This window comes from Photinus pyralis, unplaced genomic scaffold (assembly GCF_008802855.1).
Source record: "Photinus pyralis isolate 1611_PpyrPB1 unplaced genomic scaffold, Ppyr1.3 Ppyr1.4_unclustered_Scaffold3067, whole genome shotgun sequence".
In the NCBI taxonomy this organism is placed as follows: Eukaryota; Metazoa; Arthropoda; class Insecta; order Coleoptera; family Lampyridae; genus Photinus; species Photinus pyralis.
This window is the reverse complement of record NW_022171322.1, coordinates 53,756-66,079: the sequence shown is the minus strand read 5'-3', so window position 1 is coordinate 66,079 and position 12,324 is coordinate 53,756. Positions and strand designations below refer to the sequence as shown.

Here is a 12,324-nt window from a genome sequence, read left to right as displayed (position 1 = left end):
CACGTTCGAGTAGTTGCTTATTCCTCCAAGCTATCTATTCTGGCCGCGATCCATTAAATGCATTTCGATTAATGCAATTATTCCGTTAATTTGGATGTGCATCATGACGGAATTTTCCGATAATGTCGGAACACAATGTTGTCTTCCTTACTGTTTCTACGCACCACTTCCTAGCCGAGTTTATCCCTAATCCAATTTATTCTGCAGCTAATGAAGCGATCGCATCACTGAAAATGGCATTCCAGCCAAAGTCGTATACTCATTCAGCTTGCAATCAAATTTTATGCTCGCGGTCCATTATTTAGATTTAGATACTAAGTAAACAGATCAATAAAATCATCTCCGTCAGTGAGAATGGCAATGTTTTCTTACTGTAAATTGAGTATTACGTAATTAGTCATTCTTTCGGGACAATTACATAAAATGTGGGTTATTCGCCTTTAAGTGTAACAACACGATTTAAATTGGTAATTTAGACCTCTTAAAATTGCCTAATGCGTGATGACATCTAAAATTTGATAGAAAAAAACGAGGTGCGGTAATTTTATTTTTATACGTTTTAAGAGGGAAAATTGCAATTTGCACGCTTTCTTCACAATGTGTGATGAATGGTGCAAATATACGTATAACAACAAATTGCATATTCCGTGATTTGGAAAGCATTTAATTTATTCTTTCATGCGGGGAATAATACTTCGTGTTTAATTAACATGTACACGCATAATTTAACGTTCTCCGCTTTGGTGGTTTCTTCGAGGTTCGAAAAATCGATCAGTGGTGCAATAGTGCACATTTCGGTTGGGGTAAATTGTGAGATTGTACGAACGCAACCCCTATTTGACGCTGCCGTAGACCCAATAATGCACAATTCCGGACCAGACGACTCACTGTAATTTCCGAGCGTAGACTCCGAGGCTCCAGGCTAACTCATAGGGTGACGTCATCGTCGGTCTCGGCTGTTGAAGCCGGAGCGTTTCCATCACCATTTCGTATTCGCATACGATCGTAGCTGGTATATTTAGTTCGACGAAGTTCTGTTTTTAAATCGTGATGGATCTGTGATAACAACAATCAATAACCCTAATATAAATAGTTGGTTGGAACTTGGAGCAGGAAGTTTAAGTGACGAGCGCTTCGTGTTAAATATAATTAATGTTCAATCGATATCATAGTGGGTGTTTTTGTGCGGATATTAGAATATTTTTATTTACTCTTTGTATTTTTTTACACTCTAATTAACATTGTTGTCTTTATAAACATGGTGTTCCAACGTATATCTGCAAGTGAGTGATTATAATTAGTCATATAAATATTTGTTACAATCTTGTGAATGGCCTGTCTATACTGATACGACCAGTAATTATGTGTCGCACAGTATTAAAAGCTATCGATTATGAGGAAGTGTAACAATTCGGAGGACGTTATCCTAAATTTCTTATCTGTCGTCGCAGAGGCGCCAGAATTTTTCAGGGACTAAAGCTACCCAATTAATTTTTTTCTAAAGTCACCGCCAATTCAGATCTTTTTAATCCCTGCGCTTTGTTATTTAATAATCGATTCATTTAATTTATTACTACACGAGACGGGTTGACTGTGACATTGGAAATAATGTGAAACACATGCTAAGTAGCTAACAACTATCGACTAGTCTCGCTGGGGGTGAAAAATTGACGTAGGTGTGAAACCTTTAAAGTTGAGGATATTCACTTGCATACTTTTTCAAGTTGAGAATGAGACATCAAACCCGATGTTTGGGGCTTCGCCCAATTTGTGTTTTTTTGTGCGCAAAACGCACGACATCGATTTCGGAATAAAGTTTCGAAAAATTGTGTGCGGGTAGATGAATGATATTATTTGACATTAACCATCCTCGAGATCTTTTATAATTTTGTATTGCTGTTTGTCTTTCTGTTTGTACGTGTGCATGTTAAACTTTGTTCTGAAGGATATAAGAAAGGTCGCTATTATTTTTCAGCTACGTTCAGTATCGGGTGAAAAAGTTACAGCCCAGAAAAAGATCTCAAGGATCGTTTGGTATCTATTCAGTTGTATCGGATTTTTCCGAGGATTTTTCTTTTCAATCATTTTAGCTCAATGCGTGACAAGTGAAAGACGGAAGACGCATTTATGATTTTAAAGTTATCAATATTTTTTAGACTTCTCTCCAAATTCTTTCTTATCTTAATTTTCAAATTTTTGGACTGAGTTTTACGTTGTAATATTTGAAATCATTTCGTAGCACATTTTGTTCTATTTTTACCGTTTGATTTTCAGAGATGTTTAATGTTTCAAATCAAGCAACCCCTTACAGTTTTCAATATTTTTACCGTTAACACGATCCGACTTTAGGAAGGGTACAACTTCATTATTAAATTTAACCGAGGACATCTTTAGGGTTTTTGACGCCGACAATCTTTCTTCGCTTGTTCTTCTGGACTTCTCTTAAGGCTTTTAATAACCACCAAATACTGCTTAGTATTTCAAGGTACGTTGGTCTAAGTGACGTATCTTGTGTCTTATTGAAAAATGTTTAACGGACAGGACTCATAGAGTCACATTAAATAACGTTACTCGAGATGTTACTCTGATGTGGTGGAGTTGACTTGTGGAGTTCCGCAAGGTTCAATACTAGGGCCCTTGTTGTTTATTGTTTAGGTATACATCTAACTTTGGGTTAACACTAAAGCATACAGATTTCCATCACTGTGCGGACCATTAGCCAATTTCAAAAATCCGTTTACAAATTCTTCCTCACATCTCAACATTAGTAACTTGTGTCTTCGTATGCTTTCTCTCTTTTTTGACTTTCCTTTGTTCATTTTCATGGATCATTATTTTGTTTTCAATTTTTATTAATAAAGTTTAAATGTACTACAACCGTCTGATGCATACACATTAAAAACTTATTTTTACTTATAAATTATAATTCACGTCTTTAATTATTATTTTATATATTATGTATGTGTAAGGGTTAAGTGGAAGAGCAGGGCTGGCGTACATTCTTGGATGTCCGTTAGTATCTGACCTTTGCCCTACTTAAATTTCGCAAACGAGGATCGTTGAGACTGTTATGTTATTATTGTTATTATCAAGCGGAATTTAATAAAATACTATTATTATTATTATTTATTAAAACTGTTTATATGTGTGAAAAATAAAATTAAAAGTTCATATAAACATAGGTCCACAAACTCTTTGTTAAATTAGTGCCAGAATGCGTACTGGTATTTAGTAAGCGGCAGGGCAAGGCGATGGAAGCTTTATAGGGGAGTTGAGTCTTTCCGTCTATGTACCCGATAATTTCCAAACAGTTCAGCCTATTCGGTTCAAATTTTTCACAGTAGTGACCACAACCTAAATACTACATATAGGTAACAAGCCTATTGGAAATTGGTCAAATTCAAATCGATTATTGGGTCTTTTCTCTGTGTGCTCGACGCGTTCTGGCAATATGACCCATGTCAGCACCCATTCTGGCGTTGCGAAAGATCCAGAACGCATTGTGGGTTACGAAAAGCGATTGTCAATATGCTGGTAACCTCGCTGGTAACCAAAACGCGTTCTTGCCGCATTTTTTAAGCCTGTATTTGATCCTAACATGTATACATCGTTAATCTCGGTCTTAATTGACGTTATGCAGATATTTCAGGGAGTGAATATATTCCAAAACCCTCTCGTGAGTGTTGCCGCATAACACAACTGTAAATGATGAATAACGGACTTAATATAGACCATACCAGCTATCAATTAGACGACGGAAAATCGAGCACATAAAAGTTACCTCAACTTCGTTGTGATACGCTAAAAATTCCAATGTGTACATCTCGGTGCACATGGTCTAAACGGCTCGTTTTCGTTATACAGGGTGGCAAAGAAAATGTAACACCTTGTATACTGCGACCAACTATCTTGTTACTTTATTGTAGAGATTCTAAAAAGTAACTGACGTATCAAATTTGAAACAATTATCACACAACATAAGAGAGAAAACGAAAAATATGAGAACAAATTGAAACTTTGCCACCCTGTATAATGAAATCGACGCCCTTTAGACCATACATATATTCAGCACGCGACAACTCGCATTGTCATATGTTCAGTTTATATCGTGCTGCACATCCCATTTGAAATAAGAATTACAGATGTCATTAGAATGCACAATTATCTGTTTTATTTTATCTTCCCTTGCGGTTAATGTGATCTACCCTCACGGACCACGGTTAAAGAGCGGGTTAGTCTACTTATTCAAACCGAATTTAACACCTGTTGTAAATAAAGCGAAGTTTTATCATTTCGTGGGCAAAATACCTCACCTCACTTTACGATCAATCAAAATCTGCAATACTGTAATCGCGCTAGATAAAAAGAGATTTAGTGCATTTTCCCACAATTTTGAATGCGTTATGGAGTTCACCTTCTCTGGATAGTATCGCAGTATTTTGTTTAAATTCGTTATTATTCAAGTCCTAAGACACGAGACCACCGCGTATTTTAGAAAATTGCTATCAACTCGACTCCCCTGCATCATCGGATACATTTTTTGTGACATGAATTCTAATTATCGTTATTCTCCTCTGCACTTCAATGAATTCCATTAATTAACGTAATTGAAGTATTTTCCCAGGTAAAGCAGAACTTGCAATTGCAATTTATATCGTGTATGTAATCAACCCATTGGCATAATGTATTCCAATAATGGCCCCAAAATTCTAATGCATTTGTACAAAAGTGGATTCATAGAATTTGTGGTCACTTGCGAAACAACCGGACGTATTTAAGAGATTTTTAGGAACTACACATATTAATCATGTGCATTTAAAAGAGGACAAGGACCATGCTCTTTTCATATTGTTATTGACTTCATCAGATACGCTCTTGATACAATCTTCCTTTTGTTATTAAATTAGATGTAAACGGATATTTTAAATTTATTTTCGCGGGAGCGCTTTTGCGTTTTGGGCAATTAAAATGCGATTAACCTTAATAATTAAAATTTTAAGGTGTTTGTTGGAACTGATGCCATTGCTAATGAGATCTAACCTTAGATTTAGAGTTTATTGTAAAAAGTGAGATTTCTTAATAAATATTAAATAACGTCGTGCCCTTGTATTTCTTTATAATCTTACAATTCGTTTTCATTGATGAGTTTATGAAACGTTATTCATCGGATATGTTTGTCACTGGCTGATTTATTATGAAAACCGCAAATTGATATTTTGGCGTAATTTTGCAAATCATCGTGCTCAATCCCGTGCCGTTTTTTTGGACGGAAATTTCGGACATATTTCAGGTCGTCTGCCCTTGTGAACATTTAAAAATATTAATTTTTCCAACACGGTTAATTTTGTTTTAATTATTCAGCTACTTTCTGCCAAAAATATGCGGTGACTACCATTTGTATATTGTCTGCACTGTAGTTTACTTGAAATATACATGTTTCTATTGTATCACATAACTATATACATTGAAAGATTCGTTTTTTACTTGAACCACAGATTAACTCTTGAACCCATATGATTTTCATTTTAAAATTGCTAGTGTCTTATGCTGTTTTGAACTTTCCACTTCGACATAACCAGAGTTATTTAAATGACGAACTCGATGTGCTCGGATTTACATCCTTGGCTTATATTGTATTTTAGTAGCTAATAGTCAATATTACGCTCAGCCTCCTCTAAAGTTTCGTCGATATATTTTTACCATTTTGGAGTGTAAATTTTCAAAACATTTGTAATTTTTATAAAATCAGAAAGGCCATACGCAAAAAAATCTAGGTAACACCGCAAAACCTTCTCTCTGTTACGGTTCTTGAGAAAAAAATGAAAGAATTTTTATTTTATAACATATTAAAATGACATTTTAATATATTTGAATGAGTAGGCTAAGCCGTTCTTTAACCGTAAGGATAGATAAAGTGATCACTTTAACTCTAAGGGTAGATATAGTGAAACAAATGATTGTGCATTCTAATGACATCTGTCATTCTTATTTTAAATGCACGTTATAAAATGACGTTCAGAACATATGACAATTTTGTTTCTACAGAAACGATCACGACGCCAGGACCTAAGTTTACTATTTTTGACGTCTCTAAATTAAATTCAGAATTGTCAGAAGCTTTACAATGGTTTATATGGCTTCTGCTATAAAATAAAGTCTTGTATTATACACGACGATAAAGGGAAACCAACCATCTCGTGAATTAACATCTTTCACTCAAGGGTTAAAATATCCCTTTATCGTCTTGTATAATACTATATTACTTAATTGTTAATATGACATTGTTCCTCGCGAAATAGTTGCTGTTATATTACAGCAAACATCAGTTAGCAATAAATGCTCCAGTGACATTTGTAATCCTGTTGTAATGCTCAATTTTAAGGAGGGAGTCGGGCTCACTAATAATGCGCCGTTCCTCCACATCATAATTTTTTGTTGTTGTTAATGAGCAACAATTTTGTTGAAGACGACAACAAATTAATTATTATTAATTTCCCAGACTTCTTAACATGATCAATACAGGGGACAACTTAAAGGATATCGAAGTTTCGAATTAATTTTTTGATTGCGCTTTACTTATCCGTATCATCACCAGGCAACGATTTGTTCCTACGTTTTTTTACAAAGCTCCAGAAAACTCATATGCGCTTCCATATTTTCACGTTTTTGGCACATCGCCAACATCAAGACTCAGTAGACAGGAACACTCATTCCTAACAAACTTAGACAAGCACATGACACACGTAAATTACGTCTGGTGTTGCAAGATAATGATTACAATTGCAATTAGTTTGCACTTGTGTGTTCTGCGGTCGGGCGTCTCTTGGCTAAACCTTCCCACTTTGTCCACTTTCTATATCATGGCCCTTTTATGGCCGTACTTAATACGTAAACCACAATTTGCACTAAAACTTGTACCCGATTAAAAATGCCTTAATTAATATTTAAAACATGTACGAGCTATTGCGGCGAATTTTAAATTGAGCTAGAGGCACGTTACGTGCATTACAAAACGGGAGCATTTATACGACGACGTCGTTTTAAAATTAGTTGCCGGACAAAAAAGTTTTAATAAATAGTAAAGCAATTGCGTATGTCGACCTTTTTACAGTTACACTATGTAATTATTTCCTATGCAAATGTATGTCGGCACGTTTAAATAACAACGGGTATTTATCCCTTTTGCACCAATTCATCTCGGACTGCCAAAATTCCAATTAAAAAACGACTAATAGTTGCAATTACATTATTGTACGTGGAGTAACCTGGGTTGGTATTTTGTCGTACCTTTATATTTATCTGAGAGTAACTTCTGTGGAAACTCTCCATAGAAGTACATGCTGAATGCGTGTGTCTGCGGCAAATACGTGATAGGTAGTTTGCACACCAAAAGTAAATGCTGCTGATGGATCAATATTGTATGGGAATGGCTCGTGATCGACTCTAAATGGCGATAAAGATGCAATATTAAAGATTGTTAAAATAATACCCCCCCATTGTCTCTCACTCACAGGCTGTGTTTAAAGAATGTTAAATTTTATGACAAGTAGGTACAGTATACAACTATCCACAACATTTATGGCACATAACCGTTTCATTTTAATTCGAATAATTTGTATATCTATCATAAAACGAAATTTACATTTTAACGCACACAAATTAAGAATAAACCGTTTTACAAAAATATGTGGGAATATTTTTCATGCGACAGTAGTAAATTATGTAAACTTAATTTATTCCCAAACTACTGAACTCATTTTTTTAATTAGCTGTGTGCATTGTTAAATGTTAATTATTGTGCTTATTTCTCTCTCAATTGTAAAATTGCAGTTATGTAGTAATTCGCTACACTGAGAGAAAGGTTTATTTATAACAAATAAAATTTATTTACTGTTAACAAAATTCATGTTTAAATATCAGCTGTCAAATATTATTTTATTGTTAAATAATAACTTTGCTACAAGTTTACAAATATGTGTAACTTAATATTAAGAACAGTTTTTTTATTATTACCAAGAGATTTATGTACTTCTACTTCCCATTTATTTATTATTAATATATGAATTTAATAAATACTATCAACAGGTTTAGTGGTAAATATGGTCAACTTTAATATTAAGAATTGTTTATTCATTATAAAGAGTTTTAGTTAATACATACCATAAGATTTGCTAATATCACTGCCATCCATTTATTAATATTTACTGTGCGAATTTCACAGCAACTATTTATAAGTGTATTTGTAAATATGTTTAACTTTAATATTAAGAATTGTTTCTTTATACTGAAGAATTTCAGTAAATAAACACTTTCGATTTGTTTGTTACTACCACCCATTTATTTATATTTAACACACTAATTTTATCACAACTAACAAAAAGTTTATTATTATAATATAGTATTTTAATCGTTAAGAAAGATATCTGATTATTGGTTGTTAGGAAACTTAAGTTAATCCAACAAAACTAAGGCATTGCATAACAATTAACAAATATTACCAACAAAAATATGAATTTTATTTACCTACGTAATCCCGAAAATTTACTATACAGCAAAGAGTAGTATTCTTTGCTATACTATACAGGATGCACGTGTATTCTGACACAGATAAAATACATTACACAGAAATGTTAACACTGTTCAGTTGGAAAGGCTTCCTTTTTATTATTAGCAGCACTGTGCCACTCAGAAAATCTATACCGTTTAGGTCAAAATTTAACTTCAGGATTGGTTAGATATATAATACAAAACAACTTTAAAACATGTATTAGAAAAACAAAAAATCAAACATAAAGTATACATTTTCTCAAAGAAAAAGTTTCTACGTTTTCAATAAAGGATCAACTCAACAGTAAAATGTATAACTAAGCCAAACGCAAATGAAAATCTATGCATTAATTTACTACATATGCAACACACAGGACATAGTACAAATACAGTTCGATGTTATGTTAGAATCTAAAGCTATATTTTAAACATATTTACGACAGTCTTTCCACCAGGGACTAAATGTATTTGAAATGAACGCAACTTTTTAATATGAGTTATATCATAGTATTTGAATTTGTGGGAAACAGTATTTAATATATAAGCACAGCTATCTGTGTGCAACAGTACATCACTTATAACTAGACAGAAAAAGAACACCTTTTCCTTTTGAGTACAAATAATTGATTTAACAATACCGAATGTTGGAAGTTCATTTTCTTCATGGTCAGGAACTATTATGGCACAACTCTAAATTTAATTCCATTCAATTTAAACCACTCAACCTCAAAGAAAGGCTCCTCATCACACTTCTTTAAAAAATAATTATGATTCTCTCCTAAGGGTATAGTTTTTCCAAACTGGAAATTATTATGTAGCCCTACTTTAAATTGAAGTCGGTAACAAAGGCGAAGCTGGTACCTTATTGATAACGTCTTCAGTATGTTTATTCTTGAGGCAACAATGTGACAATTTGTTTTTCCTATTTTGTGGAATGCTTCATATCTAATTGATGATAAAGCAGAAAGAGGTCCAACACGTTCTATGATACTTGTGTAATGAATTAAAAAATGGAACCTCCACAGATTGCAACTTCTCAATTTTCGTGGCAACTGCTGTCTCCACATCTCCTGCCAGCTAAAAAAACAGTATAGTAATAAAGTGCAATTGCTATTTAGCAGCTTAAAAAATAAAAACACAATACCACATTATTGAATTGAAATTATGGAGAATATAATAGGTAAACCCACCTCTACTTTTAAAACAATTCCCTCCTTACAGTCTGCTATTTTTGGTTTCCACTGCTTACTACCAAATACATGCCTGGATTTATATGGAAGCAGCGAACCCATCAAGGATAGCATGACATAATGTTTATAATCTGCAACAGTACAATAGATAGGTAAATAACTATGTACCTAATAGGAAATATTAAGTTAGGTATGATGTTCGAAAACAGAAAAAAAATTGATTAATCTAAAAATCTATAGATACTGTATAATAAATCAAGCGATTAAGTAGATACAGAAACTTTAGTTAATTTTTCATGATTAAAAAATTTCGTTTAATAACAAGAATGATTATTAAGACAAAAATAACTGCGTTAGGTAGTAATAAATCAGAACTAGGGTTACAGTTAAGATGTTAACTATTAAGAAACGTTTCTTTTAAATAAATATACTTCTATGTATCTCGCCAATGATGAATGACGCCAATAAATATTGTAGGCAGCCAAGCACAGCACTTGTAATATGAACACGTACATACCTACTTAAATTTGCAATAAATAAATGAATCATTATTACCTTGAAAGAGGGCTGTAAATTCTCCAATACCGATGATTTGTAATGTTTCATCCAGGTCCATTTCTGTATCTCTATCTGCCATTGTTATAATTAGGTGCTTCACACTACCTGATAATAAATTGCACAACATTAAATTAAGGTAAAAGGGAACGATTTCGCACTTACCATTACACGGTTTTCAGTGGTTTTAATACTCGTAGGTGTTAGTAACACAGCAATTACACACACAACAACACCGTATAGGAATTTTGAATTGAAGGTGCACGAACTATATAAATATAACAAAAAAGACGCCACACAGAACAGCACAGTCGACAGTCCAACTGTTATACAATTTTATTATATGCGCTCCCAAGGGAAGTGAGATAAGTTAGCGCCGATGCTTAATGATATCGAACAAAGTTAAATATTAAGATATTGTTTTTCTGGTAGTTAATTACCATCACTATTAATAAGATTTGTTAAACACTTACAAATGAATATTTAGTTTAATAATAACAATTGGATTTCTTAGTTTCTAAAATAGCACGTTTCTGAAAAATATGGAAGGTTTATGATAAATAAATTTCAGCCAAATAAATCCCTTTCTTAACTATAACCAGACTTTTTTCTCAGTGTACTTTCCTGCCGCCTGTCAAATTACCGGCCGCACCTGTCACTTTTCCTGCCGCACTTGTCACGCTAAATGTCTATAATGACTCCTGTCATCATTGACAGATTGGCATAAATCAAAAGTTCCGTATGAAAATTGAAATTTGATTATTTTAATACGATTTTGGGTAAACTTTGATACAAAACTCGTCAGTAAAATGGCATTACTTGACTCGGAAATTAAAGTACGCGGCCCCAAAGGAGCCTTGTACTTCAATCTTTCCTCGCCAGTAATGTGTAATTTTCCTGACTTTTATGTAAATAACTATTAAAAACTATGTAGTAGTTATTTACATAAAAGTTAAGAAAATGGCATATTACTGACGAGGAAATATTGAAGTACGAGGCCCCTTTGGGGCGAGTATTTCAATTTCCGAGTCAAGCAATGTCATTTTACTCACGAGCTTTGTATTACCCGAAATTGTATTTTAATATAACATTTCCATTTTTATATAGAACTTTTGATTAATGTCAGAGTAGTAACAAATTTAGCGCTGAAACTGTTTTTGGGAAAAAAAGTTTTTTATTCTGAAGCTATAACTTATAAATGAATACTCTACACAATGTTAATTAACTACTTATTTATGCCAAGTGAATGAATGTACTGTAAATATGTGCAGTGGCACATTTGCACTTGTTTTACTTTTCAATGCAAAACACCTGAACTGCCAACACAAAAGCAACACAATCGTTTTTTTCACCTTGTCTGATCTACGTTTGTTCCAAAATTTAACCTTCACACTATACTTCAAATCTATGTTGTGCAAGACTTGTCACATCAAAACTCGGGCTTTGGTTTCCACTAGGCACTTATTGATTGGTGATAAATCTTGTGGAATTTACTTTGAATTGATTTTGTTTTATTTTCTAGGTCGCTAAACAGTACGGCATACCGTTTGTGGAAACTTCGGCGAAGACTAGAATGGGTGTAGATGATGCCTTTTATACATTAGTTCGAGAGATTCGTAAGGACAAAGCGAGTAGAGGGAAGCACAAGTCGCCGAAACTTGGAATACCGGGCCACGGCCGTTTTAAGCAGATTCGATGTAGTATCCTCTAGAAGTCGACTGATTTGTTAATATCTAAAAAGAGCGAGCTTTGCTTTGCCATTGATCATCCGATCGTTTTTCATAAGAAGTGTGATAGTGTACGAGCAACTGTTTTGTTGCAAATGTAAAACGTTCGCTGTTTAAAAATAATGCTTTAAAAAATTTTTGATATTTCTTACAGTTAAGGGAACTTTTATTTTGAATTACTTTTTAAATTCGAGTGCATATATACAGAAGTTGTAAATCGGAACTGCCTTGACTTAAATTATTTGTGCTTTAAAAGTGTAAATCAGGGTTTATTTTGTTTTATTGTGGTGCAGGGACAACTTTAT

General features: G+C 33.5%; 1 protein-coding gene across 2 annotated transcripts; it reads right to left on the bottom strand.

The window, feature by feature from the left end:
- Positions 1-8,751: 8,751 nt before the first annotated feature.
- Positions 8,752-10,817, bottom strand: LOC116181960. Of its 2 annotated transcripts, none has more exons than XM_031502411.1 (4): positions 10,458-10,817; positions 10,293-10,400; positions 9,738-9,868; positions 8,752-9,624 (listed from the first exon to the last, which is right to left on the bottom strand). In XM_031502411.1, exons 2-4 carry the CDS (start codon positions 10,372-10,374, stop codon positions 9,493-9,495), a joined length of 345 nt encoding a protein of 114 aa, XP_031358271.1. In that variant the 5' UTR covers positions 10,375-10,400; positions 10,458-10,817; the 3' UTR covers positions 8,752-9,492. The 2 variants fall into 2 exon arrangements, with proteins under 2 accessions (XP_031358271.1, XP_031358272.1); XM_031502412.1 differs by having other exon boundaries at positions 10,293-10,396.
- Positions 10,818-12,324: the final 1,507 nt, after the last annotated feature.